The sequence below is a fragment of the Rhipicephalus sanguineus genome, chromosome 8 (genome assembly GCF_013339695.2).
Source record: "Rhipicephalus sanguineus isolate Rsan-2018 chromosome 8, BIME_Rsan_1.4, whole genome shotgun sequence".
Lineage (NCBI taxonomy): Eukaryota > Metazoa > Arthropoda > Arachnida > Ixodida > Ixodidae > Rhipicephalus > Rhipicephalus sanguineus.
The window spans coordinates 15,541,086-15,562,206 of record NC_051183.1 but is presented as its reverse complement, the minus strand read 5'-3'; the positions used below and the strand labels follow the sequence as shown (position 1 = coordinate 15,562,206).

At 49.0% G+C, this 21,121-nt stretch overlaps 1 protein-coding gene across 1 annotated transcript; it reads left to right on the top strand.

Annotated features, from left to right (window-relative positions):
* The first annotated feature begins 90 nt into the window (after nucleotides 1–90).
* Nucleotides 91–16,308, top strand: LOC119401435 (juvenile hormone acid O-methyltransferase). The gene is made up of 5 exons (XM_037668251.2): nucleotides 91–149; nucleotides 861–954; nucleotides 1,585–2,177; nucleotides 4,360–4,516; nucleotides 16,053–16,308. The coding sequence occupies exons 2-5, from the start codon at nucleotides 876–878 to the stop codon at nucleotides 16,214–16,216; spliced, it is 993 nt and encodes a 330-aa protein (XP_037524179.2). The 5' UTR covers nucleotides 91–149; nucleotides 861–875; the 3' UTR covers nucleotides 16,217–16,308.
* The last annotated feature ends 4,813 nt before the right edge of the window (nucleotides 16,309–21,121 follow it).

Genomic DNA, 21,121 nt, shown 5'->3' with positions numbered 1-21,121 from the left:
GGAAGCTATATCGGAAAACAGTGCAGTGACGTTGCCCTTTCTGACGGAATAGTCTCGACCCCACACGTTAAAAGTACTGGCTCTCCCCTAGTGGCAGGACACTGGGAATTGCATCGCGATCCAAAAGCTTTCTGCGGTTTTGGAAGTCTGTAAGTATTTTCTCTTTGGCTCTTTCTAAACAAAGCTGTCGCACTTGACGCGTCGGTAAGCATTTTGCTCAGGCGTCGTATTGTTGTCGATGGTAGCATAGAAGCACCAACTGTGTCTTATTTGCCGCTATTTTTCGTGCTTGTCAAACAGCCGAATTTCGAACAGCGTAGGCACTGGTCAAAGGAAAATAGCACATGCCATACGGCTCGAAAAAAATGCAACAGACACTGACTAGCATGCCTTACCCGTCAGCGTCCTGCGTGGTGCTTCTTTCTTTTTTTTTTCCGCTGTGTTCGCGATCTTAGAAATTCGGTTGTTGCGGCACTGAAGATGTGGCAACCAGTCCGAATGAGCTTTTTTTGTGCTAGCTGACGCTAATCGCAATGGTCCTCAACCACGCGCGTTGGCTCTCCCCTAGTGGCAGGACAATGCGAATTGCATCGCGATCAAAAACCTTTCTACGGTTTTGGAAGCCGGTAAGTATTTTCTCTTTGGCTGTCTTTAAACAAAGCTAACGCACTTGACGCGTCGGTAAGCATTTTTCTCAGGCGTCGCATTGTTGTCGATGGCAGCATAGAAGAAGCACCAATTGTGACTTATTTGCCGCTAATTTCTGTACTTGTCAAATAGCCGAATGCGCACTCACTTGTTTCAACTGTACAGTGTAGAAAATCTGAGCACTCACTGTTTTTTCCGCTTTGTTGTTTCAGCCAGTTATTGGAAGGATGTTCCCCATCGCAGCACACTTCAAGGGCACAAGCTCTGCGCTTCTAAGCAGGTTGTCGCAATGTGCAAGGATGTCGGGTAAGTCCGGTCAGTTTACATGCAAACACCACCGTTTACCTCCTGAAAAATATAACTTTGGAAACAGTGGTGAAGTAAATGTAATGTTTAGAGCCACCAGGGTAAGCTATAAGTGAAGTACCATCCTACTATATTGCGAGCTAGAGCAAGGCATAAATACAGTTAGGAATAGTGGAAATTATATTGTTGAGAAAGAGCGCTGCAGCTACTTACGAAATAGCAGCGAAACAAACATAAAATACTCGTTTAGGTCCCTACTGTCTTGCAGGAAAGCTTTGAAGAGGCTTCTGCATCGCGGGTACACGGTAAAAACTGCGCATGTTGTACCACAGCCCTTTCTTGCGGCCTTTAGCCAACAAAAATGCAAAGGCAAGCACAGGTTGAAATGGGCCTCGTTGATACTGCTTATCTTTAAGTTTCACAGTTCCAGACGTTGCAGCAGTGTTAACAACAGATGGCAATACGATACGCTGAATCCGTCCGTCAGTCAAATATGTCCCGCTTAAGCTAGCAGCAACAGCGCTTAATTTTTCAGCAGTAACATCCCGCCAAGAAACCGCACAGCACCAGCTGATGGCCCGATGATACATAATCTGTGCGCCATGTCGGTGAATTTGTTATCATTTGCAGCGAAACGTTCCAAATCTACGAAGGTGCCGTTAATGGAACTCCTAGCGGAATTGAAAGGCAGAACCATGGAAGTCAGTTCCATGAAGCCTCCCCGCTTCCGGGCCAGACAGTACGCCCACAACAACAGGCTTCAAAGAAAGGACAGCAATTTCGTGCTCGACTTTTGCCAGCCGACCTTCCTGCAGGGCTGCCACGGGAAGATGCAGTTCCTCGACGTCGGCTGCGGTACCGGCGACTTCACGCGGGATTGCCTGCTGCCCCGGTGTTTGCCCTGTCGACGCATCGTGGCCACAGATTGGTCTCGAGACATGATCGAGTACGCGAAGCAGCACTCGGCCCATGTGAAGATCGACTACCAGCAGCTCGACATCTCCGCCGACATCACAGACTTTCTACGTCGCAACGGCCAGTTCCACAGGATCTACTCCTTCTACTGTCTGCATTGGGTCAAGAACCAGGACGTCGCGCTGAAGAACATCGCAAGCCTCTTGACGCCCGGAGGAGAGTGCCTGCTGCTGTTTCCAGCGTCCAATCCGGCCACCGCGGGCTGGCAATTGCTGGCCAAGATGGACCACTGGGAAAAGTATTTGGAGGTGAGCTGTTAGTTTCTTTTCATATATTTAGTGATAATTTCAAGGCAGTTCACGGGGAAGATTCGGCGCCATTGAAGAAGAGGCGTGGTAAATGGAAACTGGCAGCATGTTCGTAATCTATTCACTTGTACGTGTAGATTAGGGTAGGTAATAGAAAAAAAGAAGCCATATCTTTTATATGTGTGGCGATGAAGTTGACTGTTCTTGTTGGGGTTTTACGTCCCAAAGCCATGATATGATAATGAGGGACAGGGTAATGAGGGACACGATAATGAGGGACAATTTAGGCCACCTGGGGTTCTTTAACGCGCACCTAAATCTGAGTAGACAGGCCACTGGCATTTCACCTCCATCTAAATATGGCCTCCGCGGCCAGGATTCGATCCCGCGACCTTCGGATCAGCAATTCGTGGCAATGAAGAGAAGGCAAATGCAAGCACTATCTTAACACAGAACGCAATAGTTAACGTTGAAATAATTGAAAGTTTATAAAACAGAGACAACAGAAATTTTGAGATTGCATGTGATCAGCAGAATACATAACTGACTAAAACGCACACTATCAGACGAGAACACGATGCAATAATTTCACTGAAAGCAGTTTCGTGATGTCTTGACGTTGTAAAGCATGCCATTATGTATAAGGCCTTCGAATGACCATTATAACATTATATAGGTGGTTTCTGACGTTCTGGAAAAGCCGTGAGCCTGCGTCCCCGAGAAACTTCTGGTCCCGTCTGGTAGCAATATTTTATGCGAATTAACCCAAGAAATTCCATTAAATTTATTTGTTTCAGTGTTGTGCAAGCCTTTTTATCGTGTCGAGTAAATTGGATGCTTATTTCTTACACGTAACAAAAAAAAAACCGCGAAGTTGAGACTAACTGAGAAATAAAAAAATTCGGAAAATCTCAGGCCTTGTGGGCATCGGCTTCATGCGAAGCATTCGGCGAGTAGTTCTATGCTGCATTTTTGGCTTTGAGCCGAGCGTTACGTGGTGGATCGACGCGTTTTTGTAAGTGCAGTAGTGTGCGCATCGTGGGCTTACCAGGCACGTCGACAAAACAGGCGTTTAAAGGGTAACTTATGGTCTGACGTAACGTCAGCAGTCACGTTCGAGCACATATGTCAGTATTATCGAAACGAAGTGCACTTTACGGTGCGATGATGCGAATATCATAGGTAACTTTTGTTAGCATATTCCTACGAGGGTCAAGCAATGCTTGAATATAGCTTGCTGAATCATAGGAATACAAATTTAATGTTTATTAGACTGCTATAAAAGCGGAGGCAACACTGGAACCACACACACGCACACACACACACACACACACACACACACACACACACACACACACACACACACACACACACACACACACACACACATATATATATATATATATATATATATATATATATATATATATATATACGTACGTTAACCTGAAACAACGCCTGTATCGTAGGAATACATACGTAGTGCATATTGCTTTGTTATAAAATTAGATAGCCAGCACCACAACCACAACTGGCGTTGCACCGACATTACGCCTGCATAGGGTGTTTTTCCAAAGCAGTTTCTAGACTTGGCCTGGCTCTGTGGTAGAATACCTGACTGCCATGCAGAAAGCTTCGGTTCGATTCTTGCTGGGATCCTAATTGTTATTCTTTGTCGGGTCAACGCTGCCGATGTCGGTTATTCTGGACGCTCTCGCATTTAATTTACCAACGTTTCTTCTCGCCGTTCCTGGGAAGATATAAACTGTCAATCAGCCATGGCGCATAGCCGCTTACCGTGGCCCGTGTTATACGGGTATGTGCCTCACATGTCTGGGGGAAAGTGTTTCGCGACGTACGCGAAAGGATGTTCACGTTGTTCATGTCATGAGCAGACAGTCATATTTGTCAAGCCCTCTTGCTCTCCCATGCAAATTATGGTCTACACAAAGCGAAGGAGGCGATCACGGGAGCACCACCCAGACGTAGGCGGCTAGATAGATAGATAGATACGTAGATAGAAACGCTCAAGGTGCGTGGGGTTCGCTGAGAAATGCTTCGCATTGAAAATTGTGAGAATTCGCGGGCTTCTGCTTTGACAATTCTATTTTGTGGTTCCGGCAGGTACGCGTATATGAAAGGAAAGATTTGACTATATCATGTGCGTGTGGCACATGCGCAGAGACTGCTGGCGTACATCGCTCCCTCTCAGGACATGGACAAACAAGAGCAGATCGATTACATGTGCTCTCTGCTGAAGGACGCCGGACTTCTGCCTAGCATCTTCGCAATTCCGAGAATGGCAACCTTCGACGGCTGGCGTGAGGAGGACATAATCGGTGAGTGATATTCCAAGTTATGGCGGTAAGGATGGATGTAATTGGTTATTTGTGCGATTGATATTTTGGCTAGCTGATGCGTCCAAGTTTAGGATCCCAACATCTGAAGACGCGAGGAAAATGAATTGTGAAACTTTCTGCAGAGGAAGTCCGCGGAACTAATTTATAGAATTAAGCATTTATTTTCGAATTGTCCATTGATTCGACCTCGTAGTGCTACTAGCTAGCCCCCTATTTAGAGTGACCGCTCCATAAATGCGATGGCCCAAAGTTCGAACCCCAGACGGGACCAACCTTTCTTTACCTGCGGTGATCACTTCTTTGATGAACAAATATACGTGTTTTTACCGCCTCTGTGCTGCAAGTCGGATGAAGGATTCTCCTTTTCACAAATCTCCTCAGACTTTGCGAATTTGTGCAGAACTGATTGGCATGATCTGCAGGGTGGTTTTTTTAGAAAATACAGATATTTTATAAAAATTCTATGAAAGTCACGCTCCAATCGTTTTCGCACACATACTCTACGTCGAGGCGGAAACATTTTGTCACGACTGGAATGACAGTAAAGAAAAATTGATAAAAACTCGTCATTTACATTTTAATTATTAACTTGACGGCAGTTGTTTATGTTAGAAAGTCGTGGTGCGTGCCAATTTATGGTATTCTCATTTTTTATAAAATCACCAAAGTTGCACGTGATGCGAGGTATTCGTCATGGAACGTTAAGGGCGAAATCAAAAGTGATCGCGCCGGCCCCCACAAAAAAGCGGCCTCCCCCTTACGTCATACAGATCAATCTCTGCGCAGATACTGTGTTTTTGTTGGTCTTCTTCGCGAAAGCTTCCGTATATATTGTATATCTCAGCAATAAACCACTGCTTGTTAGTTCAGCGCCCTGGTCTGTCGTTATTTCACCATCCCTTGTCCAGCCCTTAAACCTCCTGTATAAACGCATATGCCCACGATATACGCATAACTACTCAAAATGCACATGAAGTAGGTCCAACTCGCAACGCTTGATTCAAAGCAATAAAAAAAATCGGTTTGGCCACTAATTACCTACTGCTTCGCATGACATCTACTCTCAGAATGAGTGGGATCTGCCAATATTTTTTCCCATAGTATCGACCGACGCCTTCTCATCTGCTCGTGTCGTGTAGCAACCCAGGGACTATGTTGAAATATGATCGCGAAAGGCGACAATCACAAAATTGTTGCCTTTGGTGCGTGCTGATTGACTATTGAGCAAAATCTGCAAAGTGATGGAGCCACCTAGTATTTCCGTCGACGTCACGGCGCTCTTTACATGCCTGGCATAAACGAACGCACCTTATACCCATCGGTCGGTGTTAAAGTCTAGCGTTTCACTTACATATAGACGGTAGCTTCTAGTACTGAATCCCTGATTGATGTGCGCAGAACGTTTTAGGCTAAAGCTTTTAGCGAGCATTACCTTGGTGTGTTCCTAGTGATCGTTGTTCTGCGAGTGCTCGTTTTTGTGGTTTGAACGTGGCAGTAGCATGAACCATGCGTTTTTTGCCTGGTTTATTGTACGCCGGCAGCATGTTGAGATGCTCAGACGATGTCGGTGCGGCAACACACCACAGCTGAACTCTCTGAGTTCGCCGTATTAAACTCTCAACAAAAATACATTTCACACAAGGTTGCATTCTTTAAATATTATACTGCGGTTTAAAAAATTGCACAAGAAACGTTGAAAGTAGTTTCAACATTTCTTATATCTCAAGTAGCCAGAGCCACGCCTAGCCATTTCGTAGAAGCCTTTACACTCCAAAACACGACACTGGGGTCACTCTGCTCTAGTACAGTGCGCTCATTCTTGTGTTGTGAGACGTTCGATATCAGCAACGGCAGTGCAATGATAACGTCATGGGATATCAGTTGATTCAGTTATTCAACACGTTAGACTATACGTAACACAAGCTGACACTTTTGCCTTTAGCGATCATATCAGAATACGACCCCAGGAGAGCGCTTGCGCGGGCACGTTACGCACAAGACAGTGGCGAAACGGACAGCCTCTTCAGAGGTCCCACTGGCTCGCAAAGGAGTGCTTGCTCGGGCACGTTATGCAAAAAAAAGAGAGGTATATCACTGCAGCAACTGTCGGCCTCAAGGTTGTGCAGTTAGGAGGAAGTAGAGAGCGGCATCGGGCAAATCTATGTGCCGAAGAAAGCTTCAAAACAACGCGAAACCCACCCCTTGAGCGTCTTCAATGTTTTAGGGGCGAAGCTCCTTAAAGCGGCACCCGTTCGTCCCCGTCGTAGTGCGTAACCAGTCTTAACGCTAGTACCAGATCTTGACCTCCAAGGTGGTGCCGGTGGGAGATTTCTCCTGTGCGTTGTTGAACAATAAAAAATTCGCAGCGTGCGCGTTAACTAAAAGCCGAATTCTTCTGTCTCTCATTCCCCATTAGCAGCCATTGGCATGTTCCAGTAGGAAACGTTAGTAGAAGTAGAAGTGTAAGTGTTAGCTAAAAGCCGACCTCTTCTGTCTCTTATTCCCATTAGCAGCCATTGTTTACCTCCAAGGTAGTGCCTGGTGAGATTTCTCCTGTGCGTGTATAAACAATAAAATTTTTGTTCAAAACGCCGTTGATTGATGAAATAAACCAACGAAAGACGCCAGATGTTTTCTAAAAGCAAAACGAAAGGACGCCAGATGTTTCTAAAGCAAAACGAAAAGACGCCAGTTGCTTAACGAAAGACGCCAGATGTTTCTCCTTTCCTACGGCTATTTGGGGGCAAACCGTGATATTTGGGGGCAAACTTGGATGACAGGCCAGGAGAGTGAAAGGGCAGTCGGAGCCAGACGAGCGAGCCTACGGCGAAAGTCTCAATGTGCTGGTCGTGGTCATGGCACTCTTTTTCGAGGGCTTGTTTGTCCGAGGTGAAGGAGCGGGCCAATTGACAACACTCTTTAGCGTGCTGTACAATTTCAGAAACAGGGCTGAATTCGGAGGCGTCCGGGCGATACGGCAAAATAGTGTCAAGGGTAGCGCATGGTTCACGGCCATATAAAAGAAAGAAAGGCGAGAAACCCGTGGTTGACTGCGTCGCGGTATTGTATGCATAAGTAACAAATGGCAGAACGACGTCCCAGTTCGATTGGTCAGAATTGACATACATCGCGAGCATGTCTCCCAGTGTTCGGTTGAAGCGCTCAGTTAGACCATTGGTCTGCGGGTGGTAGGCTGTAGAGGTGCGGTGAACCGTGCGGCAAGCGCGAAGGAGTTCTTGAAGAACTTCGGATAAAAACACACGCCCTCTCGCTGAGTAGTTCGCGTGGTGCACCGTGACGCAGGACGAAGCGACGTAAGACGAAATTGGCTACGTCAAGAGCACTAGCAGAAGGTAGCGGAGCTGTTTCAGCGTACCTAGTGAGATGGTCGACGGCGACAATTACCCATCGATTGCCAGCCGCAGTGTACGGAAGGGGCCCATACAGGGCAATGCCAACACGGTCGAAAGGGCGTGCAGGACACGGTAGAGGCTGAAGTAATACGGGCGAATGGGCAAATGTCTTCCGTTGTTGGCATAATGGACAGGATCGAATGTACTTTTGGACGAACGTGTACATACCGCGCCAGTAGTAACGCTGGCGGAGCCGGTGATACGTTTTCAACACGCCAGCGTGAGCATGTTGCGGGTCGGCATGAAAATACGCACATACGTTGGATCGCATGTGGCTTGGTATAACCAAGAGCCATTTACGAGCATCCGGTTGGTAGTTTCTGTGGTATAATAGCGCGTCCCGTATCTCAAAATGTGTGGCTTGGCGGCGAAGGGCACGTGGGTATGCAGACGCTGAAGTGTCGGAAAGGATGTTAAGCAGAGAGGCAATCCATGGGTCATTTCGCTGCTCAGATGATATGTTCGTGACAGAAATGGCAGCGATGGAAAAGTCAGCGTCTGAGTGCGGGTCTGCGTTGGATCTCACTGGTGATCGTGAGAGCGCGTCCGCGCCAGAATGTTTTCTTCCTGAGCGGTAGATGACACGAATGTCAAATTCTTGTAGTCGAAGAGCCCAACGTCCAAGGCGGCCTGAAGGATCCTTTAGCGAAGCCAACCAACAGAGTGCGTGATGGTCTGTTACGACGTCGAAACTCTGTCCGTACAAGTATGGACGAAACTTGTTTAATGCCCATACTATTGCAAGGCACTCTTTCTCGGTGACTGAGTAGTTAACCTCCGCTTTTGTGAGTGCGCGGCTAGCATATGCGACGACGTACTCTGGAATGCCGGGCTTACGTTGCGCGAGTACAGCGCCAAGACCAACGCCACTAGCATCCGTGTGCACTTCAGTCGGAGCAGTGGGGTCATAACGGCGCAGAATGGGCGGTGACGTAAGCAGGCGGTGGAGTGTATGGAAGGCTTCGTCACATGCTGGGGTCCAATTAGAAAGTTTAGCGGGGCCAACCAGTTGTTGCGTAAGTGGTGCTATTATAGATGCAAAGTTACGGACGAAACGACGAAAATATGAGCACAAGCCGATGAAACTCCGAAGTTCTTTGAGTGAAGTCGGCTTCGGAAACTCGGCTACTGCACGAAGTTTGTCTGGGTCCGGAAGAATTCCATCCTTTGACACAACATGGCCAAGTATCGTGAGCTGGCGAGCCCCGAAGCGGCACTTCTTCAGATTAAGCTGAAGGTTTGCCTTAGTAAGGCACTGAAGAATGGTGCGCAAACGGTCAACGTGTGTAGAAAAATATGGTGCAAAGACGACAACATCATCAAGGTAGCATAAGCATATTTGCCATTTTAGGCTACGTAAAATGGTGTCCATCATCCGTTCAAACGTCGCAGGCGCATTGCACAGACCGAATGGCATTACCGTGAATTCGTATAGGCCGTCTGGTGTAACGACGGCCTATACTGTGTAACGACGGCCTTCTTCTGTGTTCGTGTGTGCGCGCTGTGTTAAGATGAAGTTGTACCAACTTGCCCAAATATCCACCTTACTGGTGTAACGAACGCGGTCTTGGGTCGGTCACACTCTGCCATCGGGACCTGCCAGTAACCCGATCGTAAGTCAAGTGAAGAAAATAATTCGGCACCTTGTAGGCAATCGATAGCATCGTCGATGCGGGGAAGAGGGTAGACATCTTTCCGCGTAATTTTGTTCAGTCGTCGGTAGTCCACACAAAATCTAATCGAACCGTCCTTTTTTCTAACTAGTACGACAGGGGAAGACCAAGGGCTAGCAGAAGGCGTGATGACACCGCGCTGAAGCATGTCATAGACTTGCTGCGCAATTATACTACGTTCCTTCGGTGATACCCGGTAGGGGCGTTGACGCAAAGGAGGGTGAGTTCCAGTGTAGATAGCGTGAGCAACTGCGTTCGTTTGACTCAGCGCCTTCTGCGGAAGGTCGAACGAATCTCGAAATTCATGCAGAAGGGCGATAAGCTGTGCCCGTTGATCCGGAGGAAGCTGGCTGTCGATGGAGCGGTTGAATATATCCGAGGAGATGTCATCCGGCGTAAGACGAGGTGTGACAGCGTTCAAGGGAAGGTTTTGGCCAGTGTCGTGGGATTGAATGGACACTATAGCATTTTCGTCTGCAGGGTGAACGTGGACGAGCGTCTTGTGAATATGTAAGGTGAGAGCGCACAAGCTGCGGTTGCAAACGACAATTCCTCGCATCTTGGTGAGGCGGCAGGAGGGCATATGGCAGAGACGTACCGTGCCGGTGACTGAAAACGTCAGATGGCGTGAACACGACGGTGGAGCCAGAAAATTTGGTGCGATAAACAGGGACAATGACGGCACTAAGAGGAGGAACGCCGGTGTCGGTGGCAACAAGGAGCTTGCCAACGCGAGGTCGTTCGGTGTCAGCGGACGGAGCATCGGAAATCACAAAGTTCCACCTGAGCGCGAGCGCAGTCAATGACGGCGTGGTGGCGCGACAGGAAATCCCATCCGAGGATCACGTCGTGGGAACACGCGGCCAACACGAGGAACTCTGTCATACAAAACATCCTGTAGCGAAGCCTTTGAGTTGAGTAAGGGGTTGCGCTCTCTATAGCCTTCTAGTGGGTCGTCCTCTTGGGCTCTTCCCGCTCGCGCTCTGAGCTCGTGTTCTTGCTTGACTGTCGCCATTGAGCATCGTCGCCGACTGCCGTCTAATAAACACCTCAACAAATTGGTGGAGAGTGCTGTGCTCCCATTCGATGCCCCTGGAGCTACGATCCCGTACCCTACCAACTACCATGCCTCAAGACGCTGCTCAGCAAACGCCTCCTCCAACAACGACCTCCTGCCCCGGTGTCCCCCGCATCCGCGACCCCCCTATCTTCACCGGCGCGGATGGGACCGACGTTTAGGACTGGCTTGCGATGTACGAGCGTGTGAGCGTACCCAATAAATGGGACGAGGCAGGCAAACTCAGTAACTTGGTTTTCTACCTCGCGGTATTCATTGCGCACCAGCCGAAATAGAGCTCTCACCATTCTCTGATCTGACGCCGGCTGACTGTCCATCGTCTGTGAGCAAGGTACTCGTCAAAGACGACACCACAGTGCCTGCAAACTCGTCAACGGCGGTATCCGTCTACTGCGCCAGTCTCTCCGACACCGCTGCACTCCTCTCGCCATCTGACCGTGTTTGCACGAGGAAAGGCTTGCTGGTGCCTTTCGCGACCGTGCAAGTCACTCAGGGGAGCGCGTCAATTTTTGTTATCAACCCATCTCCGTACAGTGTTACGTTGGTGCGAGGAGAATGTCTCGGCAGCGTGGAACCCCTCGAAGACGCACAAGTTATGGACGAACCAGATGACACGCACTGCCCCAACTCCAGTACGCTCAGTGCTGTTACCACGTCTGGTTCATCGCCCGATGATGTATTCGCTTCTTCCATTGCTGACAACCTTACGCCGGTCCAGCGTTCCCAGCTTCTGGGTCTCTTGGAAGAATTTCGCGCTTCTTTCGATGTCGCTCAAACTTCTCTCAGCCGCACGTCCACCGTTACGCATCGCATCGACACTGGCGCCCAACCGCCACTGCGGCAACGTCCATATCGCGTATCTCCCACAGAACGCCGCGTAATCAACGAGCAAGTCGACGACATGCTTCGACGCAATGTTATTCGACCATCTAACAGCCCCTGGGCGTCTCCTGTCGTTCTTGTTGCGAAGAAGGACGGTTCTGTGCGGTTCTGTGTGGACTACCGACGGCTCAACAAGATCACTCGTAAGGACGTGTATCCACTACCGCGCATAGACGACGCGATTGACAGCCTACAAGGAGCAGAATTCTTTTCATCCATCGATTTGCGCTCAGGGTACTGGCAAGTACCTATGGCTGATGACGCTCGACCGAAGACCGCCTTTGTCACGCCCGACGGCTTGTACGAATTCAACGTCATGCCGTTTGGGCTGTGTAATGCGCCCGCCACCTTCGAGCGCATGATGGATACTATTCTGCGCAACCTGAAATGGCACACGTGCTTGTGCTACCTCGACGACGTCGTTGTGTTTGCTCCAGACTTCTCCACGCATCTTCAACGCCTCCGGCATGTGTTGACGCGTTTGAGCAACGCTGGTCTGCAACTGAATCTAAAGAAGTGCCGATTTGCAGCACGGCAGCTCACAATACTCGGCTACGTCGTGTCCAAGGACGGAATTCTCCCCGATCCAGCCAAGCTTCGGGCCGTGACCGAGTTCCCGAAACCGACGTCCGTCCAAGAACTGCGCAGTTTCGTAGGACTGTGTTCCTACTTTCGGCGCTTCATTCGAAACTTCGCGACTATCATATCGCCGCTGACGAAGCTCCTCGGAAGTAACGGGCCCCTCCATTCGTGGTCGTCGGAGTGCGACGACGCTTTCGCAACGCTCCGTCGTTTGTTGACGTCGCCTCCCATACTACGCCACTACGACCCTACGGCCCCTACAGAGGTACACACAGACGCCAGCGGTGTTGGCCTTGGCGCTGTCCTTGCGCAGCGCAAACCGGGGTTCCCTGAATATGTCGTGGCATATGCAAGTCGTACGCTTACTAAAGCCGAGACCAATTACACCGTCACCGAAAAGGAATGCCTGGCGATCATCTGGGCCCTTACGAAGTTCCGACCCTATTTGTATGGTCGCCCATTTGATGTCATCACCGACCATCATGCACTGTGCTGGCTGTCGTCATTGAAGGATCCCTCAGGCCGCCTCGCCCGCTGGGCACTTCGCCTACAGGACTACGATATCCGCGTGCTGTACCGCAACGGACGCCAGCATGCTGACGCCGACGCCCTCTCGCGCTCGCCCTTGCCTGACGACAATACCCCATGCTCGTCACGTAACATTATTGTTTCTTCCATCGACGTTCACACCATCGCTACCGAACAGCGCAAGGATAAATGGATCGCCTCGCTGATAGACTTGCTCACTGATCCGTCGGAAACACCAACCACTCGCGCGTTGCGTCGTCAAGCCCACCATTTCGCCATGCGTGACGATCTACTGCACCGACGCAATTACAACGCCGATGGCCGCCAGTGGCTACTTGTGATACCCCGCAGTCTGCGTTCTGAAATATGCGAGTCCTTCCACTCTGATCCACAATGCGCGCACTCTGGGGTATCCAAAACTTACCACCGCATTCGACAACGATACTTCTGGCGAGGGATGTACCGCTACGTGCAGAAGTTCGTTCGCTCCTGCCTCGATTGCCAACGCCGAAAACCTTCAACGCACGTGTCACCCGCTGGTCTACAACCATTACCTTGCCCTAACCGTCCGTTCGGGCGCGTGGGCATCGACTTGTACGGACCACTTCCTCTGACATCGGCTGGTAACCGCTGGGCAATCGTCGCTGTTGACCATCTAACGCGATACGCCGAAACCGCCGCCCTCCCAGCGGCTACAGCGCGCGACGTTGCCTCCTTCCTGCTACACCGATTCATGCTGCGTCACGGTCCACCCCAGGAGCTTCTCAGCGATCGAGGCCGTGTCTTCTTGTCGGAAGTCGTCGAAGCCATTCTCAAAGAGTGCCATGCTGTTCACCGCAAAACTACTGCTTACCACCCGCAGACGAATGGCCTAACCGAACGCTTTAACCGCACGCTCGGCGACATGCTCTCAATGTACGTCGCCGCCGATCATACAAATTGGGATGTCATTCTGCCCTTCGTCATCTACGCCTATAATACCGCCCCTCAAAGCACAACTGGGTTTTCACCCTTCTTCTTATTGTACGGAAGGCACCCGTCGCACACCATCGACACGATACTCCCATACAAGCCGGATTCAACTGAGTGTGCGCCGATTTCTGACACAGCCAGGCTTGCGGAAGAGTGTCGCGAGCTTGCCAAGACTTTTACAACGCAGGAACAAGAGCGGCAGAAGAGCATTCGCGGTGGCACCACCACTTCTGAGTCCACGTTCCTCCCTGGAGCACTCGTATGGCTCTCGGTCCCTACCACTGCAACTGGCCTCTCTTCAAAACTACTGCCGAAATACGAAGGCCCCTATCGGGTCGTCGAGCGCACATCCCCGGTCAACTACGTGATCGAACCCATCGAACCATCTTCGGACATGCGCCGTCGAGGGCGCGACATAGTCAACGTGGAGCGCCTCAAGGCCTACTATGACCCACTCATAGTGACGAGCTGTTAGGTCGCCGGACGGCTCCCTTTTCGTACCCGGGGAAATTGTAGCGAAGCCTTTGAGTTGAGTAAGGGGTTGCGCTCTCTATAGCCTTCTAGTGGGTCGTCCTCTTGGGCTCTTCCCGCTCGCGCTCTGAGCTCGTGTTCTTGCTTGACTGTCGCCATTGAGCATCGTCGCCGACTGCCGTCTAATAAACACCTCAACAATCCTGAATGATGACTCTCGCCGTACATGCGCCAACCGGTCGAATTTGTTGCGCGCTCGCTGTACTCAGCGAAAACTCGGAAGGCGGCGTCGTTACTTTTCGTAAAGAGCGGCAAAGTTTTCGGCTCATCACAGATATGGCAGCACCGGTGTCAACAAGCGCGAGAGTTCGTAAACCTTCGACAAACACTTCCATAACATTGGCGGGGGACAGGCGAGGACTTGTACAGTGTGACGACGACGCAGCTCGTGCCTCCGGAGGTGCGGCAGTCAGTTTTCCGTCTCCAAGGGGCTCGGTCGGCGACGCAGGAGTGACAGAGAACGGCGCCGTGGTGAGGGTGAGCGACGAGGAGCGAATGATCGGTACTCGGGAGCAGGTTGGCGGTCTCGTTCGGCTGGTAGCAGGTCACGTTGAGGGGGCAGTTCTCGTTGCGCGTCGTACGGGGCCTGGAAATAGTAGTCGGAGTATCTCGATGCTGTTGGGGTCGCTGCGAAGCGCTGACGGCAGAAGCGCGCGACATGGCCTGGGTACCCGCATGCATAGCAGATTGGACGATTGTCAAGTGTGCGCCAGGGGTTGCCGTTGTAGCATTGCTGTGTACCAGGAAGTGGCGTCGTTGGTGCTCGCACAGGTCGGGGAGTCGACACAGGTAGAGGTCGCGGTGGAGTAGCAGGAACAGCCGCATAACTCAGTGGGGCAGCGACAGAAAGCTCCCCGCTGTTCAGCACGGAGCTTTCGTACCTCGGGGCGACCGAACACATCGGCAATACGTTGCTTAAAAGCACCCCAAGTGGCGAATTCCGACTGGTGGTTGTGAAACCAGAGGCTTGCGACTTCTTTCAAGTAGAAAGACACATATTGAAGCTTCGACGGATCGTCCCACTTGTTGCTAGCGCCCACCTTTTCAAATGTCGACAGCCAATCTTCGACGACTTGTTCATCGGTGCCGTCGAAGAAAGGTGGATCGCGCAGGCGTAGCGCCGTGGGCACGATGACCATCGGGAGTTGGACCGCGCCTCGCTGGGTGGTATCGTCGGCCATTTCCGGGGGAGCGGGCAGTCTCCTGTTTCGTAGTTCCAGGTTGAGTACCCAGCACCTCCACCACTCTGCAACGGGGTTTATTGGCGACAAGTAGCGCTTGAGAAGGAGGCTTAAGGACGCTGAAGGCGGGCAGCGAAAACCAACACCAGAGGCACAGTCCAAGCGCCAACAGCTCGTGCTCGGCTCTCTCAGCTAAGGTAGTGGCCCACTGCGGCATTCCTTTCAATAGGGTACAGTCATGAGCAGTATCAGAGCGAACACTGAATTCGTGCTTAATCAACAATTCCTTGTGATGTACTGATATGATTATAACGTATTGAATTGCAAGATATACCTTGTCGCTTGACCATTTGGTGTTATAAACACTTTTGCGCTTGCCAACTGCGTTTAACCCCTATGACCTTTATAAGGTGGTAAGCAGAAGTGTTTCTGGTTAACCTCCCTGCCTTCTCCTTTTCCGTTTTTCTTCCTTCCCTCGGTGTTCCCTTACACAATGCTCACTACTGCACGTGGCATTCTTTGAGGGGTCTCATTGTTTGCCGCGCAGCTGAAGACGAGTTATCTTGCCGGGCAGTTGGCTTCTGTGACATGCTTTGTTGGACGATTTCTCATCGCCTCGATCTTCTGTTGTCTAAATTACTTTGCATTGGTAACTTATGCGCGCTGTTTTCGCAGGACTTCACATGAGCATCGTCCCAATCAACCAGTTAGTCTCCGACGACGAGAGGAAGCAGCTACGCGATGACGTCACAGCGATCGTCCGAAAGCTTCACGGCCCCGAGACGGAACCATCCAGGTTCCGCATGTACATCATCAAGGCCTCCAAGTCGAAGAGCTAGCATGTCAAGCGCTAGAAACCAAAGTTCATGACCCGGAATGTCGCTTGGATTGTGAGGACATGAACACAGGCCACAAGGCTTCCTTTCTTTATTCGTGTACCGTAAAATCCCGAGCAAGTGCCGCCCACCCCCTTCCGTTGAAAGAATATCCGACAAGACAAGACGGGGGGGGGGGGGGGCTGCTCGGTCGCGGATCAATAAAGCTGTGAAAATGGCGGTGTGGGTGGGTGGGAGGCGCTTGCTCTGTCATTGGCGCATGTTTCAAATCTCTCGCAAAAGGGAGGGGGGACGCTTGCTCGGGAAATTGCGACAGTTCAGTTGCATAAGTTTTATTAAGATATTTTGTTTGTGACAGCATTTATCGAACAGATCTAATTTCTTCAGTGACGGAACTTCTTTAGCCACTTCTATATATTCTCGCGAATGGCTGACGGATGTGTGAATAGATGAAGATTGCGAAGTGGTGTTTATATAAATCGGCGTTGAAGGACTGGTTGCAAAGGAAGCATATGCCATATAACAAATGTGGTACTTCGTTGTTGCAGTGCGGAAATAACGTAATAAGAGGGGGTTTCGTCGTTATTAGAAAAGACCAAACTGCACATAGATTCCGGCACTGAATCTCGGCACTGGCCAAGAAAGTCTGCGGAAGCGCCCAAAAAAGGAGAAACCCACCTGACTCACGAAGCTACAAAGGAAACTCGCACAAATTTCTAAGGAAGAACGCTTCTCAACTAATAACAAATCGCACACCAGGATGAATATCTTATGCCTTAAGCTTTGTTTAATTTTCATGGGAGCTATTGTGCCCTTGTGTGAGCCATCACCAGGAAAAGAAAATTTCATTCACTTCAACTTCAGAAAGGAGCACTGAGACACATAGCGTATGCACCTTATTTTCTTTCTACTTTGAAATTTTCTAGAAATACAACATAAAAGTAACCAATCTTCATTAATTGCAGCTGCTGTAATCTTTTTCCTTCACACCTGAAAACTTTAAAACCATTCTTAACACATACGTCACCACTTCAACGCGGAAGGATTGACGGACGTGGCCAAATATACAAATGCGCAAGCTATCTTCAGCAGTCGCTGAGACGCATTTTACCTCCACATTTAAGTAAATGAGCGAAAGAAAATAATATTGCAAATACCTTTCCGCAAAGCGCAAGGAATACAAATTAAATGAAGAAAAAAAAACATTTTACATTTCGCATTGTTTATTGTATGTAATTATTCGTGCTCAGTGTTTTACAATTCAATGAATCATGATATTATACATCCTTGTTTTCTGACTTAAGTGCCTATTTTTGAAATCTGATATGCATATGAGGAAGCTATAAACGCACTATTCATGTTGGCTTTGTTTGTCGTTAAGTGTGGTTCATTTTTCTTATAAATACTGTACGGTGATTCACGCTAAAATTGGGAGCTGTTTATGTGTTTCACATTTGTTTCCCTACGTTTTAATTATATATGCTAAAACTTGAGTGTATTATATGTTGAATATTTCCGATAGGAGACATATGCCTGCTATGTACGGGTCTTCAGGGACATTAATTCCAGGCTGCATGTGAGATTTTCGCCTGGAGGACACTAACAAATGTCTTGGAAAATAAAAACATTATATTTCTAAAACAGGCCTTTGGTTTAGTGAATGCCCGAATTTTCCCAAAGAGAACCATTCAAACTGCAATCAAACAAACTTTACAATACGAATACGTAGTACATGCAAATAGCATAGTAATGGTCGTCTCTGAAGTCGTCGGCTCTATTTTGCCACAAGTGCCGCATACGTTGATGCACATGTCTCAACAGATGCTATAGAGGTTTGCTAAAAGCTACGCTTATTTTCTGCGACCACGGTATGCAGCTGTGAGTATGGTGCATATACAAAGCTTTGTTTTGTATGTACAGTGCATGCCTTGTTCCTTTCCATTTGTTATACCGTAGTGTCCTGTGCCTCAACAGGTAATATATAAAAAGCAGGAGGAGCAAGAAATATAGAGACGGAGGTTTGTCCAGCTTTCAGACGGGCTGGCTACGCCGTGCCGGTGAAAGGAAGTAAAAGATAATAGGAATAGATGCTAGAAAAGGAAAGACAAAAAAAGGAAAAGCATGGAAGGAGAATACGACATTGCTTAAAGCTGTCTCCAATTCTCTGCAATAACGCACGGCCGAAACGGAAATGAGTAAAAGTATGCAATTTTCGTAAGTGTGCTCCTTCATTTCTTCGAACACACACACACACACACACACACACACACACACACACACACACACACACACACACACACACACACACACACACACACACACACACACACACACACACACACACACACACACACACACACACACACACACACACACACACACACACACACACACACACACACACACACACACACACACACACACACACACACACACACACACACACACACACACACACACACACACACACACACACACACACACACACACACACACACACACACACACACACACACACACCAGACAATAAAATTATTCACAAAAATTCAGAAAAACGCGCAATTACGACTACCACTAGATAGACCAGAAAGTATTAGTTATATACTATATATGGTGTTCGAATGCCTTCTGATAGCATAGACAGTCGGTGTAAATAGCTTTGCGGCCTTCAAATTTTACTAAGCAATAAAGTGAGTCATTCGGTGATAGCGTTGGCCTGATTTCTTTTACAGCGAAAGCTGTCATGGAGATCAGAACAAGGGCCGTTTTTGGCGCCGTAGTTGTCCGCCGCTGCCGCCGCCGGCGGTGTTGGTAACTACTATCGCGCGAAATAAAAAAAAACAAAAAACTAAATCAGAAAAAATACCTAGGATGGAACGACGTTCGAACCTGGGCCCTCTGCGTGGGAGCCCGGTATTCTACCTCAGAGCCATTCCGATGCTTGAAACTGCTTTGCAAAAAGACCCTATACAGGCTTCATACCGGGAAGCAACCACATTACATATGTAATGTAGTCTGGTAGAATAGTAAAATAGCAACCAGGCGTCACACAACGCGAATTCTGTAACCAGGCGTCACACAATGCGAATTGTGCAACGACTGGTTTGTTGAATGGATCCAACCAATTGCAAAGGGCTCAGCCATAATTCTTCATCGTCATCAACCGTCGCATCTACAAAGTGCATATAATGCCTTAAAGATGGTACCTCGCTTCTCCCCAGAATGACAAATAATGTCGTAGCGGGCGCTTCCCAACTTCACAAAAATTATGATTTGTGGCGTAGTGGGTACGTTGCTATTGTACTTGTATTAGTATCCGCAATAGAGTTTATAACGGGTTCTAGAAATGCCGCTCTTCCAGCTTTCGCTGTGTCTGTGCTGCGCATTCCGCGCAGTCCTTTGACTTGTTTTCTTGCTTATTCGCTTCACAAAGAGAAAAGCACAAATGACGGACCCGAGCCTAAAGCTGGAAGTTAGGCTAGAAGGAAATATCATTCCGGAGAAAGATACCATAAGAATACTAGGTATGTGGCTGCAAGCTAATCAGAGATGTCTGCACACACTAAATAAACTCAAAACAGCCGTACAGCAGATCTCACGCATGATCTCGCGCATACCGCACAACCGTAAGGGCATGAAAGAACAAGATACCTTCGGACTGGTGAAAAGTCTCGTCATCAGTCGTATTACCTACTCACTTCCGTGTCATAATATGAACAGGGAAGAGAAAGAAAAAGCAAACCTAGTAATAACAATGGCCTACAAGACAGCCCTAACATTACCGCGGAATACTTCAAACGACAAGGTATTGGAGCTTTGTCTTCATAACACAATTGAAGAACTAATTGAGGCACAGCTACAGGCACAGGAAAATCGTCTTCTCCAGACTCCAACTGGCAGAGCAGACCTAACAAAATCAGGGCGCGATGCACTAATACAAAAACACCAAGAAACAAAAGATGTACCAAACGAACTTACAGAATGGTACACGGTATCGCCAATACCAAAGAACATGGGTCCTACTCTGCATGCTGGGAGAAGAGAGCTCAGGGCGGAATACACTGACAAAAGACAGAACATATGAACACGGTGCGATTCACTGACACTGCGCCTTATCAGACCGGTGCGAGGAAGGCAGTATTGGTAGTCACAAACCATAGAGGAAAAAAAACAGCATGTGCTTCAATAGATCGAGCCTTGACGACAAACGCGGAAAAGGTCGCCATAGCCCTTGCAATAAAAGAGGGATGGACGCGAAACGCTCCATTAACCATCATTACTGACTCACAAAATGCTTGCAGAAACTATCTAAAGGGCAAAATTGAAGCACATGCGCTCCGAATATTGTTTGGGACTGGATGAGACCGCAATGCGAAATACGTCCAGACTGTGACCTGGGCACCGGGACATGATGGCGTGACTGGGAACCTGCATGTGGACGAGGCGTCTCGCGGCTTTACACATACCAAGCCACCCCATACTCTGCAATAGAGGACCCTGCCCTTCTAGACCCTTGCTACACAGCGATTCTAAGATACTATAGAGAAAATAGGCAGATCTATCCACCTCCACATGGCAAACTCAGCGCTGCGGAGGCGACCATGCTACGAAGACTACAGACGAACACTTACATAAATCTGCACACTCTCCACCTGATTTACCCCACGGCGTATAGAGACATATGTCCGTGGTGTGGAGCAACACCAACACTTTTTCACATCACGTGGGAGTGTGCGGAGCACGGAGAAGAACACGACACAAATGGCACATGGGACGAATGGGAGGCGCTGCTGTCTAGCCCGGCCCTGAAAGATTAGCTACGACTGATCCACAGAGCTGAACGGATGGCTCGTGCCAGGGGTGCCTTGGAATAGGGGCACCACCCTGCCGGACAAACTAAGCTTTTCC

What these genes read in the sequence shown, in the direction of transcription:
- LOC119401435 (XM_037668251.2), top strand. Translation starts at nt 876, where the DNA reads ATGTTCCCCATCGCAGCACACTTCAAGGGCACAAGCTCTGCGCTTCTA. An exon ending in GCAATGTGCAAGGATGTCGG is followed by an intron (nt 955 to 1,584) that starts GTAAGTCCGGTC and finishes TATCATTTGCAG; the next exon opens with CGAAACGTTCCAAATCTACG. An exon ending in GCGTGAGGAGGACATAATCG is followed by an intron (nt 4,517 to 16,052) that starts GTGAGTGATATT and finishes CTGTTTTCGCAG; the next exon opens with GACTTCACATGAGCATCGTC.